Here is a 22,045-nt window from a genome sequence, read left to right as displayed (position 1 = left end):
GGTATTAGACCTATTAATTGACGACCGTGGATGCTACTGGGGCGAGGTCTGGAGGCGCAGCCAATCGGAAAATTTACAGGGTTGAATCCAGTGGAGCGGTTGGAGCTGTTTTGCTGCATGACGGGTACAATAATTGTAGCTAGCTAGGTACCTAGCTGGTAGCTGGGTTCCCTGCAAAGCAACTTCAAAATTTCATCAGGGTATTGGAAGTTGGCCTATTCTAGGCAGCCATTTTTACCACCACGCCAACACACTTCCCAGTGTTCAGCAGCGATACCATCGAGGAAGACCAAGCCCAAGGTTTCCACTTTGCCAGACACAAAAACTCTACAGTCCGCACTATACCGAAAATGACGCCACCGACGCGAGCCCTCCTCGCGGGCGTGCGGCGTCTCGCCGTCAGGCCGCAGCTGCGGCTCATCCACAACTCGACGCTGAACCCTGCCAGCGTTCACCCCGTGTCGGGTAACGGACCGCCGCCCGAGCCGCCGAGGCCCATCGCCAGCGACCGCAGCACGGGACTCGACGCGCGCATCACCAAGCGAAGGAAGCAGGCCGAGATGCTCAAGCGGGCGCAGGAGCTGCGGTCCGGGGAGAAGAGCAACTCCGGCTCGGGGGCGGCGGCGAGGGCCAGTGGGCTGAAAAGGCGGTTCTGGAGGGATTGTCATGTGAGGGAGGTTGATGGTATGTTTTGTTCTTTTTTCTTTTACTTTGGTGTCCTCTTTGGGTAGCGTCTGCTGCCAGATGCAGGATATAGGAGAAGCGGCTTTTACATAGGGAACATGGAAACGCTGACTTTGGGATTCTGGCGAGCACAGGCGCATACGAAGTCCACCTCGACACCCGAGGACTACGACACCCGACCACCAAGGAGATCGTCCGCATACCCCTCTCCAAACCGCAGCTGGCATACGCCCTCGCTGTCGAGTGGGACCAGCTGGAGAGCGCACAGCAGGCTACCAAACAGCACCTGATCCCGCTCACGAGCTTGGTGTGCCGTGCGATCGACCTGGCCGCCGATGACGCCGCCGGTGGCTCGATCCGCACTTCGATCATCGACACGGTGCTCCGGTACCTCGACACCGACACACTGCTGTGCTGGGCGCCGGCAGGAGGCGATGAGGCCGCCGACGGGCGCACGCTCCGCCAGGCGCAGGAGGAAGCGGCCAGGCCCATCATCGCCCACCTCCAGACCAAGGTCTGGCCCGGCGTTACCATCGAGCCGGCCCTCGACGACGGCGGCCTCCTGCCCAAGCCCCAGGCGCCCGGCGTGCGCGACGTCATCCGCGGCTGGCTGATGGGTCTCAGCAGCTGGGACCTGGCCGGTGTGGAGAGGGCTACTCTGGCCGGCAAGGGCCTCCTCGCAGCCACTAGGCTGGTCTGCGAGTGGAGCCCCGCGCTGCAGCCCGCGGACGGCGGGGAGGAGGCCCCCGCGTTTGGCGTCGAGGAGGCCGCGCAGGCTGTCAGCGTTGAGGTCAACTGGCAAACCAAGGTGTGGGGCGAGGTCGAGGACACTCATGATGTGGAGAAGGAGGATGTGAGGAGGCAGTTTGGCAGCGTGGTGCTGTTGGTGTCTGGTTAAGGGGTGCAAGGAAAAGTAGTGCACATGTGTGTGTGTGTGTCCCCCTTGACGGCGCGGCATAGTGTCGTCTGGGAGATCGCGTGGCAGTGGCTGAGTCTCTGGCATCGAGTTTGGCTTGACACGGGGCTGATGATAGCGAGAGAGAATCTAGCTTATGGCTACAGTCAGGAGGCCTTTACCATCAGTATTGGGGGGTGAGGCAGACGACGAGGGAGAGATCATCACCAACACAGGGATGGTTGGTTTGAGGATGATAGCTGGGCGTTGGAGCACATTTAAAGCGGTGTGTACTCATGTATATTGTCACCAAATCCATAGAGTAGAGTATATGTGGAATTGTAAGATTCGTGTGTTATTACTCTGTCATTTGTCAATCAACATCGAGGTACAGATCCCCGATTTTGGTATGTTTTACGGAGCTCTACAAGAATCATCTGGGATCTTGATGTCTAAGCTGCAATTGCAGTTACATTGGTTGTCCTGGTTCGTCTGGTCCAGATCGATGCATGTTCACGATGGGCAGGACACCAACCAAGCGTAGTTACGTTAGGTACCAGCTAAGGCACCTAGGTACCTACATTAGGCATGAGCGTAGACATTCTGCGGAGTCTTTTTGTAGAATTGTGGTAACCGTAAATACATAAGTTGGTCGACCCACGGCTCTTTCCAACAACAGGTATGTTACAAGTACCTGCAGTGCATACTACAGTACCACGTGAAAACCCGAGACACAAACACAAAAAAAAAAAAAAAGAAATGCCCAGACTCGTACCATTCACTCGAGACGTGGAATGCTCCAAGACAATAATTTTGCTCGCCGAAACAAAAGCCGTCGCTTCGGGTCAATGTGCCGCGGGCTCTTACACTACCTGATTACAGGTGACCATTCGTGCATTCGTCCCCTCACACTCTCTTGGATCTTTATCATGGACCCCATGTCGCCTTCCCCATCCTCGTGAGGGGTTTTAGTTCGGCTTGTATGATATTAACCGGCTTGTCATTTTCTTGGGTGCATCCCTTGAGCCAAAAGAGGAGCTCCGCAGCACCGGTTTTCGTTTGACAATTGGCACGGCTCAACAGCCGTTCGAGGTATTGACCCAGCGACCAACCACACCATGGTATACGGAGCCTTGGGAGCAACACGCCATCTTGGCAGTAATGACCACCAGCCCGCCCAACCAACCACCCTTGACGACCCATTTCCCCATTCCCCAGATTCAATGAACCTGGGGAACCCAAGCCAGCGGGTCATTATCAGTTTTGCCTAAACTGCGGGGACCCCGTCTTTTCTTCTTCTTCTTTTTTTTTGTTTCTATTAGGGGGGAATGATCATCATGAAAAGTACTATGCAGCAACTGGATAATAGTCTGGGGAATGGCGGGGAGGGGGGGGGGGGGAAGCGAGCTGGGGTAAAGTACTGCTGGAGGCTTGGCTACTCACTTGCTCACTTGCCTGCTTGCCAACTTGGGAAACGCACACAGGGTAACAGGCAGGCGGGTGGGCACGCTACTCGGGCCTGTCAGTATAAATCACTCATGAGCCGGTTCAATTGTGAGACTGTGGGCCAACAGGTTTCACTCAGACTCAACCCGTCCAACACCCAACGTACAACACGTCTCTTCGTGTCAAGCGTTTTCAATTCGACCCATTGAGTGAGCAAACAGCGTCACAATGAAGGTCGAGCTCAAGGCCAGCCAGGCCGAAAGGGCTGCCCAGCTCCAGAAGCCGTCCAAGGGATACTTCTTCTTTGGCAACAAGGAGTACCCTCGAGTTAAGTGGTGGACGCGTCCGAACATGCGCAAGCTATACTTTTACTGCTTCGGTAAGTGCACTCGTATTTCTCTTGCAATGAATATCTCTTCCTGACGACGTCAAACACAACCAAAACAAAAACAGTGCTCATCTTCGTCAATATCGCCAATGGCTTCGATGGCTCTATGATGAACTCTCTGCAATCCCTACCCTACTGGCAGAGATTCTTCGGCTACCCTGAGGGTGTTACCCTTGGCCTCCTGGGCTCTGCTATGAGTCTGGGCTCCCTGATAACCATGGGAACGGTTCCTTGGATTTGCGACACTCTTGGAAGGAAAAAGGGCGTCATCATTGGCAGTGTTATGACCATCATCGGTGTTGTTCTGCAGTCCAGTGCTCCCAACTACAATGCCTTCTTGGCCTCCCGCTTCATCATTGGTGCCGGCATGACCCTCTCCACCAACGCAGGCCCGCTTCTCTGCGCCGAGATCGCCTTTCCTCAGGACCGAGCTATCATCACCACCTTCATGGGCTGCTCGTATGCCGTCGGCTCCTTCGTCGCCGCCTGGACCACCTTTGGTACCCTAAAGATCGAGAGTGACTGGGCCTGGCGCCTGCCGTCCCTGCTCCAGGCCTGGGCGACACTGATCGTCTTTGCCGTCATCTGGTGGATCCCTGAGTCGCCGAGGTACTGGATCGCTCGCGACCAGGACGAGAAGGCGATCGAGGTCTTAGCCAAGTACCATGCCGAGGGTGACAGGGATGACCCCTTTGTCCAGCTCGAGTTCCGTGAGATCAGGGCGGCCTTTGACCTCGATCGCATGAACCAGACCGTACGAGATGCCAGACACCTTACGTCCCCGCTCTTTCCCCCATATAGTATAACTAATTTTCATGTGCATCTAGAACACACGATGGAGCGATTTGTATAGCACAAAAGGCAACCGTCACCGAATGTCTTTGGTCATTGCTCTTGCAGTTTTTGCCCAGTGGTCAGGAAATGGAATTATAGCCTACTACCTCAAGCTCGTGCTTGATAGTGTCGACATCAAGTCACCGTCTGACCAGCTTGGCGTAAGACTTCTCCTTTCTTGTTTCTCTCTCACTCTCTCTCTTTCTATCTGCTCCTCTATAATAATTTTTTGAAGCTGACGTATCTTTATATCGGACTTTAGATCAACGGTGGCAGCAAGGCAATGTCGCTGCTTGTGAACCTTGTGGTCGCCTTCTACATCGACAAGCTAGGACGCCGCCCCATTCTCATGATCTCTACGCTGGGAATGACGATTGTCAGTACACCATTTAAGGGGATACTCATGGCCTCGGCTTCCTAGATAACAACATGGATTACTGCTTACACGTGAACCTCTTAGTGCTTCATCATCTGGACGATTCTTAGCGCGCAGCACGACCTCGGAGGGCGATCAAACCCAAGTAAGTGATATATGCATCGACATGGATTTAAAGCCTACGCATCAATGAATTGCTGGACCCAGAGATTTATGAGGCCACTCACTGCCTGACCTTTACAACAACTGGAAGAATACAGCTGACACGAGTAAATCTAGACCTTGGAAGAGGTGTCGTCGCAGTAATGTACATGTACAACTTCTCGTACAACTTGAAGTAAGTATAATCTACCTCTTATGGAATGCTTAAATTGTTCTTTGGGCTTCATGCTGACACTGAAACTTGAACAGGACCGGTAAGCTAGGCTGCAATGCTTCGAGGCAAAGTCCTGCTTCAGGGTGATGAGCTTTTACTAACTTTCGAGCCAGGAATGCCCATGACATACACCATCGAGATCATGCCTTTTGGCCTGCGAGCAAAGGTGAATCATATTCAGACGTTCGCCTTATCGACAGACAGAGCATCGAGACTAATCTTTCCTATTAGGCGGCCATGATCGGTGGTTTTATCACTATGGCGGCAGTTTTCTTCAATCAGTTCATCAACCCGATCGCACTTAAGGCGCTGGCATGGCGCTATTACATTGTCTACTGCGTTTTCCTGGGTTTCGAAGTTTGGTTTATCGTAAGTATATTCCCTCTATCTATTGCATCTAGGGATGGGAGCATGGGTCCAGAAATAGAATTCGTGTACTAACGGGTAAACCGCCGGCATTAGTATTTCTTCGTCGTGGAGACGCGATACGTGCCTATCGAGGAAATTGCAAAGTTCTTTGACGGAGAGCAGAATGACGTCCTGGCTGCCACCAATGCGGCCGACAAGCTCCACCGCGTTGAGAGTGGTGTTATCGAAAACGAAAATGTCGAAAACGCCAACAATAATACAACAAACACCAGGAGGGCGCCAGAGGTCAAGGATGGTTGAGATTGAAGACGCGCGAAGGAGTTTGGAAAGATATAACAAGGTCACGTACTTTTCTTATCTGTGTGACGAAACTACGGTTCTTGGGGCCTTCTCAGCCTCCCAGATGTGCAGTTTCTTGAGATATCCTACATTTTACGTATCTGAACCAAACAGAGAGGGGCCTCTATTCCCCCTTATCCCGAAACTGAGCCAAGTCCCCTGACGAGAGCAGCCACCGGTGTGACGTTGAAAGTTATGTTTGCAGCTGTTGCAAGCCTTGTCTTCTTTTGGAGCCCTTCAAAGAAAATAGATTTGCACAGAATCAGTGATGATGTTTCAGGAACATCGTGGCGGCCGAGGCTTTGGGTGCATGGCGAGCAAACAATCTTGGGGCCGTTTATGTAACACCAGAGCAGATTGTGTGGACGGCCTTGGACAAGGTGGAATCGCCCGTGTGGAAAAGGAGCCAAGACGTGTGGTCAGTTGAGGTGAAGTACCGTATTATAAGCTCGCGGGCTTAATATCGTTGCCTTGAAGCATAAATTACTTGAACGATCAGACAACCGCTCGAGATCCATCCGAGACTATCAGCACCTCATCATGTTACGCCTTTCTACTCTCATGCTCATGTTGCCATCCTCACGTTAATGTGGTCCACCCTCTAGTGCTAACAATCGACAGAGATCCGGGCGGCCCAACATCTCTTCTATCAAAGAAAAATTCAAGCCCTTGCCGCCATTATGCTCAATATTCTAGACAATTACAACCGATAAACTCCGATATAATGCAAAAACCTCGTGGATTCGATGCCACCTGCTTTTTGTGATCAAACCTATGAGCCCCGCATGAAACGCTAAAGCATGTAAAAAAATAGGCGTCGTAGCAGAAGCACGAGGGGATATTAGCGTTTAGGCTGGAGAAAGACGTTCGCTGGTGCTTTTTTCTTCCATTGTTTTGGCGGTCGAGGTGCCTGTGGTGGCGGCGGCTGCTGCTGCAAAATGAAACGGCAAAGTCAGTAAACGGCGGTAGAATTGTTAGGGATGAAAAGCTTGACTTACAGCTGCAGGGCGATCAGGCGGTGCTAGCCCAAGTGCCTGCATCGCCGAGGGATCAGTCGGTCGCGGTGGAGGTCTAGGTGCCCCAGCCCGCGGGCCAGTAGGAGGATGTGGGTGGTTTGAAACGCTCTGCAGTTAAAGTGGTTAAATCGGATTAATTTTGTATTCAATGCCGGAGTCGAAGTGTCACTAGGTAGCCGTATAGTCGACTAGTCAAGCTTTGAACATACCCGCTTGTTAGCTGAGGACTGGTCCCGGGCCTCCTCAGATGCCGGACGTTTTCTCCCCATATCAACTGACGACCGTATCGGTGGTGCCTGGCTGACTGCACGTGCAGGGGGCTGTCCGGGGACAGTTATTTTAATCGGGGGCGCAGCGCTCGATGAATGAGAGGCCATGTTGTTTTGCGGCGGCGCTTGCTGAGGTAGAGATTGCTGTCGAGCCCGGCCATCGTTAACATCAAACATCTCGACATCACTGCCTTCAGTGCCGCGTCGCTGCACGTTGCCAATTGGAGCTGGCACAGCCGGCGGAGGAGGCACGTAGCTTCCTTTGATTGCCTTTGAGTTGCGCAGCTGTGATATGATGCTCCCCTGTGTGTAGCGGTCTCGCGCTTTGGAATCCTCAATGAGCTTGTTCCAGAACTCGCCTTGCCGCAGGGCACGCGAATCTCCAAGGATCCACAGAGACGAGCGCGCACGAGTGAGACCGACGTTCATACGACGGATATCTGTCATGAAACCGATACCTCCAGTGGGACTGGCTCGTACACACGAGAAAATGATAATCTCACATTCCCGTCCTTGGAAAGCGTCCGTAGTGTTGAATTCGATATCTTCCAACACACCTTCACCCCAACGCTCTTGGAACTTTTGGCGCAATGCAAATAGTTGCGCCTTGTAAGGCGTGATGATACCAATCTTGCCCTTCATGTCAATGCTCGAGGCATAGTCGGCCTGGAATTTGGTATATATCTGTATGGCGACGTTGATTTCGTTCGTATTGACCAAAGACTGGCCCCGAGAGCCACGCTCTTGGATACCCTCCACGTCGAAGAAGCGATAGGGGCCCAGCAGAGGGTTGTCGTGCCAAGGCTGTTGCCGAAGCTTGGCCATGTCGCTGCCGTCGGCCAAAAGCCCCTCGTAGAACTCCTTGCTCGGATATAAGCTGATTTCAGGGTGCATTCGGTACTGACAATCAAGTAGATGGACCTTCCCGGGATGATTTTGTTGCATACGCACGAACAGACTCTGGTCGTAGCCGTACCTGGCGGCCGATTGAGATAGGACTGTCGGAGGCAACTGTTTCGGATCACCGACCAAGATACACTTTGATGCACCGTATTTGAGCGGGATCAACGCACTGAGCTCCACACATTGAGCCGCTTCGTCGATAATGACCGTCTCGAACTCGACCTGCAAGCTTTTGAACATGTCATGGCCGGCACCACTGAGGGTGGCACACAGCACATGGGCCTCGGAGAGGATACTTTGTTGGATGTTTCTTCTCTTGATCTCAGCCTCACGAGCATATGTGTTGCCGCTTGCCTTGTCACGGTCGATTTGTGCTCCTATCTGACCCTGCTTTTTCCTCAGCTCGTCCAAGTTGCGTTGCAGGCTGTTGGTTTGACCATGGTCGCCGGCTGCGCGAGCTTGTTCTAGAGCCTCCCTCAATGCTGCCACCCTAACCTTGATTTCGCCAGCTTCCTGGTGCAACTTCTCACGGTCAGTAGGACCGCTATTGCCACTCCCGTTCACGTTCAAAGCTGCATCCATCTTCTCTTTGACCAGCTCATCCAATGTTACGTCCCGAACTGCCGCATTGATAGCATCGCTGCGACCCAGACGTAGGACGTTGATCTTGTGGGTGTTTCCATTTGTGTCTTTGATGCCTGCTTTCAAACGCAGTACCAATTCGTCGACCGCAGCGTTGCTAGGTGCGCATACAAGCAGCTTTTGTGCCATAGGTTCATCGGCGCCATTGGCCGGCTTGATGCGCGTAGGGGGCGCCCTGCTAATTTTTCCCGTGAGTAACGCACCAACCATGGCAATGATGGTTTTCGTTTTGCCGGTACCCGGAGGTCCTTGTACGAGGGTGAAACCGTCGTTCTCTTTCGCGTTGATGATCGCGGCGGCCTGACCACGATTGAGCTGATAATTGTCCTGGTAGGACTGTATACGATCATTGGAAAAGTTCAGGATGGGCGAGGGTTCTGCGTCAAGGACTTCAGTCATCAGGTCGTAGTACTGTAAACTCTCCAGGGCAGCAAACTCTCGCTCGACTGTCGTCATATTCGTAATCCTCAAACCTCGCAAATCGTTGCCTGGAAGGAGGTGGTCACTGGCAAATCGACTGTTGCCCTTGCTAGTGATGCGGTATGTAACCTCAAGCACTCCCCTTTTCCTTCCGGTTTTGAATACACGGGCAAGGCAGTGAGGGCTCTCTTTGCTGCTTAGAGGGTCTTGAGCAGTGGAAAAAAGGACGATATCACCATCTGATAGTCGATCCCGGTCCTTGTCTTTATTGGCTGATATGGGCATCGACGTCGCCACCTCGAGAAACTTATCAACAGAGGTCCTGGTAGTGATTTTGATGTCAAAAGGTTTTGCAGTTGACTCATCCTTGGAGGTTACAAAAGAACGCCAGGCCTCATTGACAAGCATAGGAAAAAAGGTTTCCCTGTAGTCCACAGGGTTGGTGTAAGATTTGGCGACCTCTTTGCATTTGTACCCGTTCGGAGGGTCGCTGCCTTCGTGGAAAATGTCCCACTCCAAAATGGCCTCGTGCAATCTCTCCATTGGTGGTGTGATTCTTGCACGTAGATCCTTCTTGGATCGTTGAATCTTCGTCTTTTTGACGGGGACCATTTGCTTAGCCGCAAGCTGCTTCAAGCGTTGGGCAGCAGCATCCTTACCCGCCTGGCCAGCCCCGAAGAGATCCGACATTTCATCATCGGAATCGCCACCTTCTTCCTCCGAGCTATCGACCATAATTTCGCTCTTTGTTGGGGCATGATCCTTTCCAAGAACGCCTGATATCCCTTGAAGACCTGACCCTTCTCCCGCGACTATTTTGTTGCCGGAGCTAAAAGCTTCACGTATGGCCTTGGCCCTCGCAACAGACGCTGCATTTGCCTTGGCTCTTTCCGCTTGCTCCTTTGCGCGAGCCTCTTTCAAGCTGGACTGGTTGGACTTGATGGCGGCAGCAGAAAGCATCTGAGGCTTGGGCTTGCGCTCTGATTGTACTTGAGCCTTTATAGATTGCATGATCGAGAGCTGTTGCTCGTCGGACGTTGCTTTCGAGGTCGTGCGTGCCGGGGCAGTAGGAGCTGTTCCGGTCTCCCCGGAGAATCCAGATTTCGACCACGCAGCGAGACTGCTTTGCTTCTTAGGCATGCCAGCCTTGGGCGGCTTCTGTGCCTCGCTGACAAATTGCACTTCTTCATCATCACTCGAGTCGGTTCCCAGTGCCCTCAGTAGTTCAGCCTTCTGCGCAGGCCGCAAGTTCGAGTTGACTTTGAACCTGCCGTCGTGGGTTTTGATGCAAATATCTCTCAACATCTGAAGGGGCCGAGGGGGAAGGGCCATGTCGAACTCGTTGAGGCGGGTAACGAGCTTGCCTACGGATCGCGCAAAGACACCAAGGAGCCATTGGTCTCGAAGCTGCAACATGGCAAAGTAGGCAGGGGTGATCACTCGAGGCTGATCAAGGACAACCTTCATAGCCGCGGTTCTCGCGTCTCCATTTTGGCCGTCAGACTTCACAAGACACTTGATAGCATTGGCCACCAAGCCATCCTCGGCAAGCAGCCTATCTGCGTGTTCGACAGCCTCACGACAAAGCGTTTCCATGGTTTCCTTGGGCACGTATTGCTCTGACCAGTGTCTAGTTTGGTTAAAAAAGTAACCGAGGAATACCCACTGTCGCTTCCACCAATATTTAACTGCCTCAGCGACTTCTTCTGAGAGATCCCTGCGTAGTAATCCGCTCGCTGAATCGGTGACGGCGTCCAGAATATCGCGATACCAACCCAAGACCTTGGCCACAGGTGGGAACATCTCTGCATTTGCAGGATGGGGTATCTTCTTCCCGACTGCATCGGAGAAAGACCTCAAGAAAAGCTCCGGATGGGAGCTCAACATCTTTTCCAAGGCATCGGAGCGGCTGTCTTCTCCGGTGTACATCTTAATAAAGTTCATAGCAGCATCGCTGATGTTTTCTTCGCCGTGTGTCAAACACGCAACGATTGCCCCCAAGGCTCGGTGGTCTTCGGAAAGCATCCGCAGTTCTTGCGAAGAGAACTCACTGACTCTTCCAATGAGGCGACCTATAGACTCAGCCGTCGCCTCAAACTTTTGGTTAAAATTGAGCTTCTGGGGGTCCTTGACTACCGCTTCTCTCTTCCGCGGCAGAAACTTCTCGACACCCCTCAGGCCCAATGTTGCTCCCAAAATCACATTAGCCAGTGAAGTTGTCTTTGAGGGCTCTAGATGATCAATAAAGGCATCCCACAGCTTGGAGGAGCGTCGCTCAACCGCGTAAGAAAGCTTCTTCGCTTCCTTGATGGCAAGGGACTCCCTCTCAAATGTCTCAGAGTCAAGTGTGAGTGCCAAGTCGATAACTTTTAGTGCTGCCTCGGAGAGGCCCACATTGTACTGGTCGCCGTTCTTTAGACTTGCGCAATTAATGACAAAATCTTTGTGACGAAGAACAATGTTGTATGTAATGTCAATGTAAACCAGTGCCGTGGAAAAGGACAGCTTAGGATCCGAGAGACACTCAAGGGTGCAAATCATAGACATAAGCGCCGCGTGCGCGCAAGCCGACTTGCCCTCCCGGGATGGTTCGGACCGAAAGCGATCCATGAGTGAGTGTAGCGTAGAATCACACAAATCAGTCCGTCCAGTAGGCTGTAGAGATTCCATAAGAATCTTGACCAATGCAGAAAGCAGAAAGATATCTTTATCGCCCACGCGGACAAGCATGTTGGGCTCTAATGACCTTGCCATCATTGCAGGGAAAGCTTTCGATCCTAGGGTATGTTGTGTAAAAATGGCGGGGGAAACATCCGCCAAAGCATCCCAGAATGCTTTTGGAGACTTTTGAATCAAAGAGATGATGCCCTTGATGAGTGTTGCAAAAACTTCGGGGCTTTGGACATAGCTGAGATGGTGAAACGCGATGTGATAAATGTCTGGTTGGACTTCCATACCGCGCAGCGTATGGAGAACGAAGTCGGCACTCATGGAGGGGATTATGATGGCAATACCGTCCCAAAACCGCTTGATCCGTGCTTCGGGAACGCTTGGGTTGAACACGGCCGAGATTTCGCTGGCCAAATAATCTTGAACGGCCCATTCAAACTGGTTAGCCGTCAAGGATCCAGGAGGCATGGTCTCCCAAGCAGCCTTGGCGAAGCCGCTGCGGTACCCATCTTCATCCTCCTGGAAGAGGAAAAACGTCATCGTGGGAATGACTCCAGAACCAAGCCGAAGCGGCCTCTTGATCTTCTGAATCTCGCTAAAGACAAAGTTGAAGTGCATGCGATTCTGGGGTCGTGACAAGTAAGACATGCAGCAGAGTGCCTCGTACAGCGCAACGACTGCGGTAGGCTCTTTTTTCGTCAGTGTGCTGCTTTTCATCGGCCCATGCTCTTTCAGCAGTGACTCTGCCTTGAGAAGTCCACGATCTATTCGGTTTTTGTCAAATTCGTCGAGTTTCTGGGCCATAATCCTCGCGACTTCATCGCCGAATTTACTGCAAGAGAAGGTCGTCAGCTAGCCTCTGGGAACTGCGGAGGGTATCCTCGAGGGTCAACCTACTCGCCGAGTAGCTTGAGGAATGATTTCCTCTTCTTGTGCCAGGCGCGGATGCAGTTTGGACAGGTTGTCAGGTTCTTCTCAGCTCGCTCTATCCAGCCGTCCAACCACGCCGAAGCTGCATCTTTACTGATGCCGAGGAGGAGTGACGCCGTTGTTGCGATGTGAAGACGCTTATCCGAGTCTTCTATCCGTTCCTTCTTCTGTTCGGCAGTGATCTGTACTTCTCCATCCCAGACTTCTTCGTTGGGATCTTCGTAATCGACCTCGTCGTCTTCGCTGAGCTTGGGACAGAAGAGATGCATATCTTCAGGAAACTTCTCAAGCTGCGTATAGCTCGCCATGATCTCCTCGTAAACCTCGTTCGGATCCATGATGGGCAGCGATAGGGACACAGGCCCGGAAACTCTGGAGTCGGAATTGTGCGGTCATGCGGGTGAGGGTAGCCCTATCGGAAGGTGGTGGAAAAGTGAAGTTGAGATCAGAGTTGGATGTAGCAATCGTGGCCGTGGTAGGATTGGCGAGTAAAGGGAATTAGGATTACGGTAGGGTAGAAGAGAATGGAGCTTCAATTCTCAAGAGCCACTTGGGCCGTGCCTGGCGTCAGATACTGCCTGTGCAAGTGAAATTGGTTGGAGGATAGGTGAGGTCAGGTAGGAAGGTAGGTACTAGACAGAGTAGACAGCAAAAGCAAAATGACGTGCATTCGTTTCTTCGTTCTGATCTTTTGTGATAATATCCGATACCCCGGCACGCTACTACGCGGAAACCATAGAGACCGTGGCGCGTTAGCACTTAAGACCCTGGAATGTGGTAGCTGACTAACGAGCTTAAATAGTGGGTCTTGACTGCAGTTGCTTGAATGAAGGCTTGAAGAGTATTTTGTCTAGCTCATTGAACGAACCAAGACGAAGACCAAAAATGTTGAGAGACTAGATACCAAGCGATAGAGATCTTGAACTGTCGATAGAAGGAGAATAGAGGAGCGGCGGCCATCTTAAATATGTTGGCACCTTCATCACCGGATTCTTCAAAATAAAATGCAAACGGAGCAGGTTGCCTAACCACTCTCTAACCCAAAACCGAAGAAGGTACTTGCAGGGGTAGGCAGCTTGAGAGCATATTGCATCTGCAAGTACCGAGGGATCCCGGAAAACTTTTGTAAAGTCACATATGGTATTGATCACAATTAAATAGGTACAAATGCTATGTTTTGTCGTAAACATCCCGGCATGCGCTCGCTTCAATGCTATATTTCTCTTGCTTAATGCTGGAGCTTAACCTGATGCCCTGATTTCTCACAGTGGTCAGCTTCAGTACTCCGTGAATGTTGCGAAATTCAGACCGAGAAGAGGGGAGTGAAAGCCAAAGGCCTCGAATTGTGGTCAGGTGAAAGTTCATCTTGTTCCGCACATTGTGGCTAGGAAGTCAAGCATTATAATTTTGGAAATCATCATGCAAATTCGAGGAAAGAAGAAAGCAGCAAAAGTAATATGACGTACCTGTGCGTTTGACGCCCTTATAAAGAATGCGCAAGAATGCCTTGTCTATAAAATCACATTTGCTTGTTAAAGTTTGTGTGAACAATGAAGTCGGTTCATGTACAAGGGTATCGTGCGGAAACAGCCAGGAATTACACGCGCAGCGAAGCCTTGCGCCTATCCCCATTATTACAATGGAATTTCCAATACATCTAGGCCTTGTAGGGCTTGGGAGTGATCATGAGCTCGGGCTTGACCAAGGTGTCAAACTCTTCCTCAGTCAGAGCATTGAGCTCGAGGGCGCTTTCCTTTAGGGTCAGACCCTTCTTGTGGGCGTTCTTTGCGACCTTGCTAGCCATGTCATAGCCAATCTTGGGGTTAAGGCAGGTGACAAGCATGAGACTGGCGCAAATTCCGTTAGTAAATCTAATACGAGGATCCAGTAGCCAGGGCACCACAACTGCAAACTTACGACTCCTTCATAATGCTGGCAATCTTCTCCTCGTTGGCCTTGAGGCCCTCGACGAGGTGCTTCTCAAACGACCGCATGCCATCTGACAGCAGCCTGACGCTGTGCAGGACGTTGCGGATGATGAGGGGCTTGTAGACGTTAAGCTCAAACTGGCCGTTCATGCCACCAATGGTAGCAGCAACATGGTTGCCCATGACCTGCGCGCAAACCATGGTCAGGGCCTCGCACTGGGTCGGATTGACCTTTCCAGGCATGATGCTGCTGCCCGGCTCGTTCTCAGGCAGAACGAGCTCGCCCAGGCCGCAGCGCGGGCCGCTGCCCAGGTAGCGGATGTCCTGAGCAACCTTGGTCAGCGAGGTGGCGAGAGTGTTGAGAGCGCCCGAGGCATGCACAAGCGCGTCATGCGCAGCAAGGGCCTCGAACTTGTTGGGGGCCGTCTTGAACTCGGTGCCAGTCATGCGGCTGACCTCCTCGGCGATGCCCTCAGCAAAGCCCTCAAAGGTGTTAATGCCGGTGCCGACAGCGGTACCGCCCTGAGCGAGCAGCCTCAGGTCCGGCAGGGTAGCCTCGACGCGCTTGATGCCAAAGTCAAGCTGGGCGACGTAGCCAGAGAACTCCTGAGCCAGAGTCAGAGGCGTGGCGTCCTGGAGATGTGTGCGGCCAATCTTGATAATCTTCTTGGCCTCGAACTCGTCCACCTTGGCCTGCAGGGCGTCTCGCAGGCTGCGCAGGGAAGGAATCAGCTCACCCTCGATCTCGAGGACGGCGGCGATGTGCATGACGGTGGGGAAGGTGTCGTTAGAGGAGGCGCTGCGGTTGACGTGGTCGTTGGGGTGGACGGGTTTCTTGCTGCCCTTCTCGCCGCCCAGGATCTCGATGGCTCGGTTGGAGATGACCTCGTTCGCGTTCATGTTGGACTGAGTGCCAGAGCCGGTCTGCCAGACGACCAAGGGGAAGTGGTCGAGCAGCTTCAGGTCAGCGACCTCCTTGGCCGCCTGCTGAATGGCCTTGCCGATGGTGGGGTCTGCGCATCAAAAGGAACGGGACTCGTGTGAGCAATCGCAACCAAGCAAGAGGCGTGGGGGAATAGCATAGACATACCAAGGCCATAGTTCATGTTCACCGTGGCGGCGGCGCCCTTGAGGATACCCAGAGCCTTGACAATTGGCGGGGGCATGCGATCCTGAGGCTGGTTGATGTCGAAGTTGCCGAGCGAGCGCTGTGTCTGGGCGCCCCAGTACTTGTCGGCAGGCACCTGAACCTCGCCAAAGGCATCGGTCTCAGCCCTAGTGTTCGCGGACATGGTAACTGGTGTGGAGTGGAACAGCCTGGAGCTGCGGGAGATATGCGTCTGAGTGTTGGAGAAAGGTGAAGATGCGATGATGGTACAACGAGGGGAGCTAGTCCATCTACTGGAGCTGCTCAATGCCCTCCTCGTTACAGCTGCGGAGGGGTTAATTGAAGCACCTAACCTCGGCCCACATGTCTGAAAAGACCTGGCCGCAGCCGCCTGCACCTGTCGCATCATCCTTGAAGTCCGGTCTGTCCTTCGGTTGGCTTAGGTAAAGGGATTTCGTTGGTATGTGATGTACTTCGGCTAAAGTACGCTCTAAAAATTCAAGATGGATCCCTTTCGGTCGAGAAGTCTTGCTTTGAGAGTTGCCTAAGCCTCTAGCTCGGTGCAAGCTAACAAATGATCGAATTGATGTTGTTGTTTTTTTTTTCAGTTTGCTAGAAGAAGAGGATGGGAAATTGTACAAAATATTACATGCAAAGTTGTAAACAGATGGCTGGGCCAACTAATCGGGAAATCACCCGGCAAAATTTGCACCCAACAAATTCCAAACCAGCTTCGAAAAGTTGCGAACAGACCAAGACGCAAACCCCGGTCCCGGCTACTCCCGATCTCGATCCCACCTGTGGGGCTCCGGATTCGCTCGGGCTGTCATGCACAAGACCAACAAAACTGCAGACGAGTAATCTGTACAAAAGGATGCCACGATTTTCAAGCCTCTCTAGGGCTCCCTGATTCATCTTGTAAGCGACCATTATTTTGGGTCGCAGACGGTGATAAAGGGTGTGGTGACGCCTAAAAAACGTGTCAGAAAAAATTTCAGGCCCTTACTGATGCCAACTTGGGGAGCAGACGATGGAAACGTTCTGCAATAAAATGGATGTCAATCCGCTGCGACAAACTTACCTCCCAGGAATAGGCGGTCAGTCTTGGCATCACGCACGGCCGTGGTTGCACCAGGCAGGACTTCTTTGTCTCTATCCTCGATGAGCTTTTCAAAGGTGAAGCTCAACTTTCCGTCGGCCTCCTGGGTCTTGCGAATGCGGAAAATGGTAGCCGTGCTCCATTTATTCATGGGGTCATCGCCGAATTTGAGGATCTCGGTAATTTTGGGGAAGGCGGCGACGAACAAGTTGCCGTCGGCATCTTCCGAGATGTTGTCGATGCTGTATCCTATGTTGATAATGCCGACCTCCTCGACCGGGTGTCTTCGCCCCTCATTGTTGCTTGCCCCAGGGGTATGGCGATACACGCGGATGTTAGAGGAACCAGACGAAGGCACATAGAGAAGGCCGTCACGAGCACGATAGAGGCCATTTGGAAACCGAATGCGGCTCGAAATTTCCTCGCAGCCTGTCGCATCACAAAACTGCACGTTGCCGATCGAGAGGATCGCCATCAGATTGGCTACCTAATGGATCATTAGTAGGAGACAATTGATAGTTGGTTGGATCTGGGAATGGTGCTTACGAAGCCAACCTTGGCCTTGCTCTCGTTGGTCACGTAAATGCCAGCATCAACATCATCTCCAGCAAAGGTTGCCCTGTTCGGAACAGTGATATTAGGCTGTGCGTATGTTTGCACATGCCTTAGCTCGGTAGCATCCGGGCCTGTCTCGAATATCTCGACGGTAGAGTTGCCTCCGACAGCAGAGGCATCCAGAACTTTGCCCGTCACAGCATCAACAGACGCCCTGTGGTTAATGAGTGCAATGGAAATCTTGGGCTTCCCATCTTCCGACTGCCCATCCAGACCATCTATGCCATGCAGATACATCCGCTTGTTGTCACCCGAGATGCCTTCATAGCCCTGGGTCGAAAGCACCCTGGTGACGAAAAAGTCCCCATGGGGCTTGTCGATATCGGCAACTATCACAGCGTCATTGAGCGATCGTTTCTCCCAGTCAAGTTCCATCACACTGTCATTTTAATAACTGCGTGTTAGTCAAATGAGATGACGGGTGTGCCGCGGCTAGCGGACCAGTCAAGAAGAAAGAAATGAACGCACGCGGGCAGCCATGCGGCCCGGCCCAGCGGCTCTGAGCATGCCATGAACAACTGGCGCGTCTGTTCAGAAAGCCACATGTCTTCACAGGCCTGCAAGCGAGAATTTTCTATGCGTCGGCATGTGTAAGGGAAGTCGCTGATAGGCTGGATCGTCCTGCCTATGGCGAATAGGTTAACAATTTCATCTTTCAGGTACAATTGAAAGAGTACGCCAAATATGGCAACAAAAACAATGCTCAGTTTTGCAAAGGCACCCATTATGGATGCAACTTGTTGAAAAAGAAGAAGAAAAGTCCTTAGAAATGAGGGAAATACAGATGATGAAAGGTAGTGCGTCCGTCCTTTATTTAAGGTATTTAAATATGGCCTCCATCGGATCCTGTCGGTTCCTTTTACAGTAGGCTAGGTTCCCAACTAGGCACTGTACCGAGACTTCAGATCCGCAACTGGGGGCGACCCCGCTGCTGACCACCCCTCGAACATCAATCTGAACCATTCCAATTAACAACATCCCATCTATCATAGGTAGGCGGAGGCGCCAGTCAAATGTCTTGTTATAAATTACATGCCCTAGATTTCATATTAACCCAGGTCGTCCACTTGAATGAAGTCTCTGCGTTGCTCATGAAATTTCTCCCCAGGCCGACGTCGCCTTCGCTCTGCTCACAATCTGGTCAAGCTGCCCGTTGCCGCCCCGGACGAAGAAGTGCTGACCCTATTGTGAGCCAAGCCTCTTAGTGCTCTCTTTCCCGACCGCCCGAGTCCGAGTGATCCCGATTTTGAGTCATCCGTAGCTATATTGCCGCAAGTCTTTGTGTGAGAGCAAGGCCAAGAGTGTTGAAAGAAGAGGACAAGGGGCTTGACAGATCTACCATAGTACGAAAATCTAGAATAGAACCCAGAACTAAATAGTTTATGCAGCGTATGTATAGGGCCTTTGGAATGGCTCGTGTCCCTACTTACTGAATATCTTTCTCACTTTTATGTTTTGTTCGAAATAAAGAATAGAAAGAAGAGAAAAAAAAATGAAATTAATGACTGAAGGGGAAAAGTGGAAATGATAACAACAACAGAAGAACAAGCATATAGGCTGTGAGCTTCGCACTTGAGCTGACCGCAACGATTCCGGCTCGAAGCTGAATCCTTCCTATCGGCGACCCAGTGAATTTTCATATCGGTACATCATACTGCTAACAAATATCGTGCACTAGCCCGATAAATTCTCAAAGTTTCGAGTGCAGAAGGTTTTGAGAAACTCCTTCGCACACGAGCTGCAGGTAGTCCTTGGCATCAAATCTAATCTTCGACTGGTGAGGCCGGAAGTCATGCGTGTTACTGGCATAGGGCCCAAAGACGTTATTCATGCCCTTCAGTAGCCTCAAAGCCTTTATCGCAGCAGCCTCCTTGACCCTGTTGCCAGAGAGGCGACTGGCGGCAGCAGCAAGTTGCAGCCGAAGGTAGTGGTGAAGAAAATGTTGTATGTCAAAGGTGTAGCCACCCATCGGGCCGATGTACCGGAAACCCCCTTTCTTGAAGAATGCTTCCAGCATCTGGCAGGCCTCGCCAAGAGTGAGGGATTGCGTCGTGGTCGCAACGGAAAAGACGATGCGAGGCTGTGGCGGTTCATATTCGCGCTCTTCCATCGGGAACGCCTCATCGATCAGGCAGGCCGCAACCTTGTCGACCGGCACGATATCCAGCTTCGCATCGTGACGCCCATTCACAACCTTGAGGATGTCATTCGCAAACCCCAGGGCTATTCCGGCGAAAGCGGCATGGCTATCGATCCAACCCGGACTTGGGTATTCGAGTGCTGCACAAATGATGCTGGGTCGCACGATGGAGAGGGGAAGGCAACCCTTTGTCTCACATATAATGTGTTCCGCCAAACATTTGGAAAGGCTATATATGTTTGGGTGGCCTGTGAGCTCGATCGCCTCCAACTTTCCGAGGGCGCCGCTCCTAAGGTCCTCTAGCAGGCTCCATGCTGGCCGAGGAAGTGCCACGAGGCTTTCGTAAATAGGGCCAGCTTGAGGCGGTGAGACATATGCCGAGCTGGTGATAACAAGCTGGCAGAGATCTGGACAGTCTTTGGCGAGCCGGAGGATATGGAGCGAGCTATCCACGTTGGCCGACAAGGCCTCATCGACAGAGCTGTCGAATTTGATGCAAGCGGCTGTGTGTATGATGTGGGTAGTCGTTTCACACAGGCTGGTATAGATGGCGTCTTCCAGGCCGCAGCGAGGTAGACTGAGGTCACCTTCCAAGACCTGGACGGAATCAGTCCATCCTTGATATAGATTGTCAAAGCACGGGCTCTTTGCAATCTCCGCAAACCGTTCAGAAGCATTCAAGGTTTTGCTCGGCCGGATGAGAAGAACGACTTCGTGGATGGAAAGCTCGGCTTTAAGACGAAAGAGTTCCTCAAGAAGCACCTTGCCAAGGAAGCCAGTGGCTCCAGTGACGAAAACTCTATTATGTGTAAAAGACATGATAATATAAGAGGTTCAAAGACGGGGAAGTATGTCTATGCCAGACAATGGAATCCTGGACTGGAAACAGCCAGCATCCACTCCTGACAGATACATGATGCTTGCTTATAAGCTCCAGTCGGGAGCAACTACGCCACTTCTCGAGCTCGGAGAAGCTGAGCATGCCGCAATATGGTGCCAGAGATTATTAGGATGGACCCGCCTATCTCATAGCCTGTCAGCAATTTTGAACAGGTTGATGCCGTCATGGCTGTTCATAACCCTCGCCTGACTGTCAGACCTGGGTAGCATTCAGAGGCTTGGTTGCTCTTTCATACGGGTATTCTGGCTTGTCTGGCTGTCGGTACCTGTCGATGTACGGCCCGTCTAGCATATGGCCCCTGTCAAAGAGGGGGCTAGGCTATGGACACCACCATATTTAGGTAGTTTTGAGCTGGTCCTGAAAGCTTAGAGATCCTTCTCGGGAAAATGTCCAAAAAGAGTGAGCGTTGAAACATGGGTTCGTTAAATCAGGAAATGTGGATATTGTAATCAATAGGCGAGTTATTGGCAGCTGAAGCCGGACCGTTCAGAACGCTGCAAGTGTAAAAGGACGCCGGTTTAATACAGGGGCTCCACCAAATTGATGGATCGTTACGTACAGTATATTAGTTACCTGTCCTATTGATTATTGACTTGAATTCCAGGCAACCCTCCAACCTCACCACGTGGTGATCATTAGGGATCACAGCATCATACCCGCAACTCGCACAGGTCGATTATTTTCATACCTGTGCCAGTGTGTGATCAATGTACGCTTTGTATTCTATTCTCATTTTTGACCAAACGAGAGGGGAAATATTCAAGTGCCCACAGAGGTACCTACGCTGGTGACATGGGAAACAGAGGCTTCCAATCCACGGCACATCTAAGCCGACAGCAGTAATTTCATGTTCCCATTCGTTGCTGCCTGCTGAGTTTTGGAGGGTGGCTGCTCGCCTAGACCGGGCCCTCGCCACCCGGATCAGACAAGTCTTGAGATTAGAGAGTTGATAATAATCCAGGGTCACATTTCCATACTACTTGAACTGATTTGGGGGCCTTGGGGGCGATATTGGGTAGGTGAGGGTTAGTCGCAGCGGAGGTAAAGTCGAAGCGGGGGCAATACCTGGGAACCTTGGGGCATGATGGCGCTGTCAGATTAACGGCTGGGCCCGTCTCGGTGTCTGGGTCCTGGTCTGGATGCCTGCTGTCGATTTTCAAGATTGGTCTACGCATCTTGTGGCAACCCGACACTAAAGTTTTCGCGGCTAGACGCAATGACGAGCGATCGTAATATGCGTATCACGTCATGCTGCTTGTCAAGAACAAGACGGGAAGATTGACAAGAAGAAATAACATTTTTGGAGGCTCTGCGTCCTGCAGTAAAGTCATGGATGGGCGGGCCAATAGAGAGCAACGGCCGAATTGAAGGAATGCAGCAGCATCGAAAGAGCCCGATTCGATCCGATCCACTTGTTCGCATACAGCGGCACGAAAGTACGATTGGTTGTTTGGTTCTTTTGTAGTGCTGTATTCGTAGGAGCATGTCTTGTGAATAAAAAGCCCGCCTGGACAGAGTAAAATGGATGAGGAAAAGTTTAAAATTGGTAGCAGGATGTGCAAAAATGGGGCGTTTCCAAGGACTTCGCTCGTTATCATTTTGGTTTTGGTTGAGCTTGTGACATGGGTAAGCCCCGCCAAGATCTTGTGATCAAGGCCCTTAGCTATCTTTCCTGTTTATTGCAGTGTGGTTTAACC

The 22,045-nt window shown here is 51.8% G+C and overlaps 6 protein-coding genes across 6 annotated transcripts; 2 read left to right on the top strand and 4 right to left on the bottom strand.

The window, feature by feature from the left end:
* The first annotated feature begins 168 nt into the window (after nt 1-168).
* Nucleotides 169-1,937, top strand: MGG_02782 (ATP12 chaperone). Its single transcript, XM_003720911.1, has 2 exons — nt 169-684; nt 819-1,937. Exons 1-2 carry the CDS (start codon nt 351-353, stop codon nt 1,580-1,582), a joined length of 1,098 nt encoding a protein of 365 aa, XP_003720959.1. The 5' UTR covers nt 169-350; the 3' UTR covers nt 1,583-1,937.
* Nucleotides 1,938-3,222: 1,285 nt separating this feature from the next.
* Nucleotides 3,223-5,668, top strand: MGG_02783 (lactose permease; the record flags this gene model as incomplete). Its single annotated transcript, XM_003720910.1, has 8 exons — nt 3,223-3,404; nt 3,479-4,167; nt 4,241-4,408; nt 4,510-4,623; nt 4,708-4,768; nt 5,065-5,165; nt 5,231-5,368; nt 5,462-5,668. The coding sequence occupies exons 1-8, from the start codon at nt 3,254-3,256 to the stop codon at nt 5,666-5,668; spliced, it is 1,629 nt and encodes a 542-aa protein (XP_003720958.1). The 5' UTR covers nt 3,223-3,253.
* Nucleotides 5,669-6,084: 416 nt separating this feature from the next.
* On the bottom strand, nt 6,085-13,263 carry MGG_02784 (DNA-binding protein SMUBP-2). The gene is made up of 4 exons (XM_003720909.1): nt 12,525-13,263; nt 6,933-12,459; nt 6,706-6,831; nt 6,085-6,638 (listed from the first exon to the last, which is right to left on the bottom strand). Exons 1-4 carry the CDS (start codon nt 12,893-12,895, stop codon nt 6,549-6,551), a joined length of 6,114 nt encoding a protein of 2,037 aa, XP_003720957.1. The 5' UTR covers nt 12,896-13,263; the 3' UTR covers nt 6,085-6,548.
* Nucleotides 13,264-13,568: 305 nt separating this feature from the next.
* Nucleotides 13,569-16,183, bottom strand: MGG_17962 (fumarate hydratase). The gene is made up of 4 exons (XM_003720908.1): nt 15,576-16,183; nt 14,475-15,498; nt 14,024-14,404; nt 13,569-13,811 (listed from the first exon to the last, which is right to left on the bottom strand). Exons 1-3 carry the CDS (start codon nt 16,000-16,002, stop codon nt 14,215-14,217), a joined length of 1,641 nt encoding a protein of 546 aa, XP_003720956.1. The 5' UTR covers nt 16,003-16,183; the 3' UTR covers nt 13,569-13,811; nt 14,024-14,214.
* Nucleotides 16,095-18,111, bottom strand: MGG_17961 (uncharacterized protein). The gene is made up of 4 exons (XM_003720907.1): nt 17,776-18,111; nt 17,239-17,686; nt 16,675-17,179; nt 16,095-16,563 (listed from the first exon to the last, which is right to left on the bottom strand). Exons 1-4 carry the CDS (start codon nt 18,030-18,032, stop codon nt 16,523-16,525), a joined length of 1,251 nt encoding a protein of 416 aa, XP_003720955.1. The 5' UTR covers nt 18,033-18,111; the 3' UTR covers nt 16,095-16,522.
* A 404-nt stretch (nt 18,112-18,515) lies between these two features.
* MGG_02787 (uncharacterized protein) lies at nt 18,516-20,724 on the bottom strand. The gene has a single exon (XM_003720906.1). The coding sequence runs from the start codon at nt 20,264-20,266 to the stop codon at nt 18,998-19,000; it is 1,269 nt and encodes a 422-aa protein (XP_003720954.1). The 5' UTR covers nt 20,267-20,724; the 3' UTR covers nt 18,516-18,997.
* Between the last annotated feature and the right edge of the window lie 1,321 nt (nt 20,725-22,045).

This window comes from Pyricularia oryzae, chromosome 7, assembly GCF_000002495.2.
Source record: "Pyricularia oryzae 70-15 chromosome 7, whole genome shotgun sequence".
NCBI classification, from domain to species: domain Eukaryota; kingdom Fungi; phylum Ascomycota; class Sordariomycetes; order Magnaporthales; family Pyriculariaceae; genus Pyricularia; species Pyricularia oryzae.
The sequence above is the reverse complement of the archived record's forward strand: the minus strand, read 5'-3'. Positions and strand labels throughout refer to the sequence as shown.

What these genes read in the sequence shown, in the direction of transcription:
- MGG_02782 (XM_003720911.1), top strand. Translation starts at nt 351, where the DNA reads ATGACGCCACCGACGCGAGCCCTCCTCGCGGGCGTGCGGCGTCTCGCC. An exon ending in TCATGTGAGGGAGGTTGATG is followed by an intron (nt 685 to 818) that starts GTATGTTTTGTT and finishes TGGCGAGCACAG; the next exon opens with GCGCATACGAAGTCCACCTC.
- MGG_02784 (XM_003720909.1), bottom strand. Translation starts at nt 12,895, where the DNA reads ATGGATCCGAACGAGGTTTACGAGGAGATCATGGCGAGCTATACGCAG. An exon ending in TTCCTCAAGCTACTCGGCGA is followed by an intron (nt 12,460 to 12,524) that starts GTAGGTTGACCC and finishes CTTCTCTTGCAG; the next exon opens with TAAATTCGGCGATGAAGTCG. An exon ending in AGTCCTCAGCTAACAAGCGG is followed by an intron (nt 6,832 to 6,932) that starts GTATGTTCAAAG and finishes CTTTAACTGCAG; the next exon opens with AGCGTTTCAAACCACCCACA.
- MGG_17962 (XM_003720908.1), bottom strand. Translation starts at nt 16,002, where the DNA reads ATGATGCGACAGGTGCAGGCGGCTGCGGCCAGGTCTTTTCAGACATGT. An exon ending in GAACATGAACTATGGCCTTG is followed by an intron (nt 15,499 to 15,575) that starts GTATGTCTATGC and finishes TTTGATGCGCAG; the next exon opens with ACCCCACCATCGGCAAGGCC. An exon ending in GCCAGCATTATGAAGGAGTC is followed by an intron (nt 14,405 to 14,474) that starts GTAAGTTTGCAG and finishes AATTTGCGCCAG; the next exon opens with TCTCATGCTTGTCACCTGCC.
- MGG_17961 (XM_003720907.1), bottom strand. Translation starts at nt 18,032, where the DNA reads ATGGGTGCCTTTGCAAAACTGAGCATTGTTTTTGTTGCCATATTTGGC. An exon ending in CGGGCCGCATGGCTGCCCGC is followed by an intron (nt 17,687 to 17,775) that starts GTGCGTTCATTT and finishes TTAAAATGACAG; the next exon opens with TGTGATGGAACTTGACTGGG. An exon ending in GCAAGGCCAAGGTTGGCTTC is followed by an intron (nt 17,180 to 17,238) that starts GTAAGCACCATT and finishes ATGATCCATTAG; the next exon opens with GTAGCCAATCTGATGGCGAT.
- MGG_02787 (XM_003720906.1), bottom strand. Translation starts at nt 20,266, where the DNA reads ATGTCTTTTACACATAATAGAGTTTTCGTCACTGGAGCCACTGGCTTC.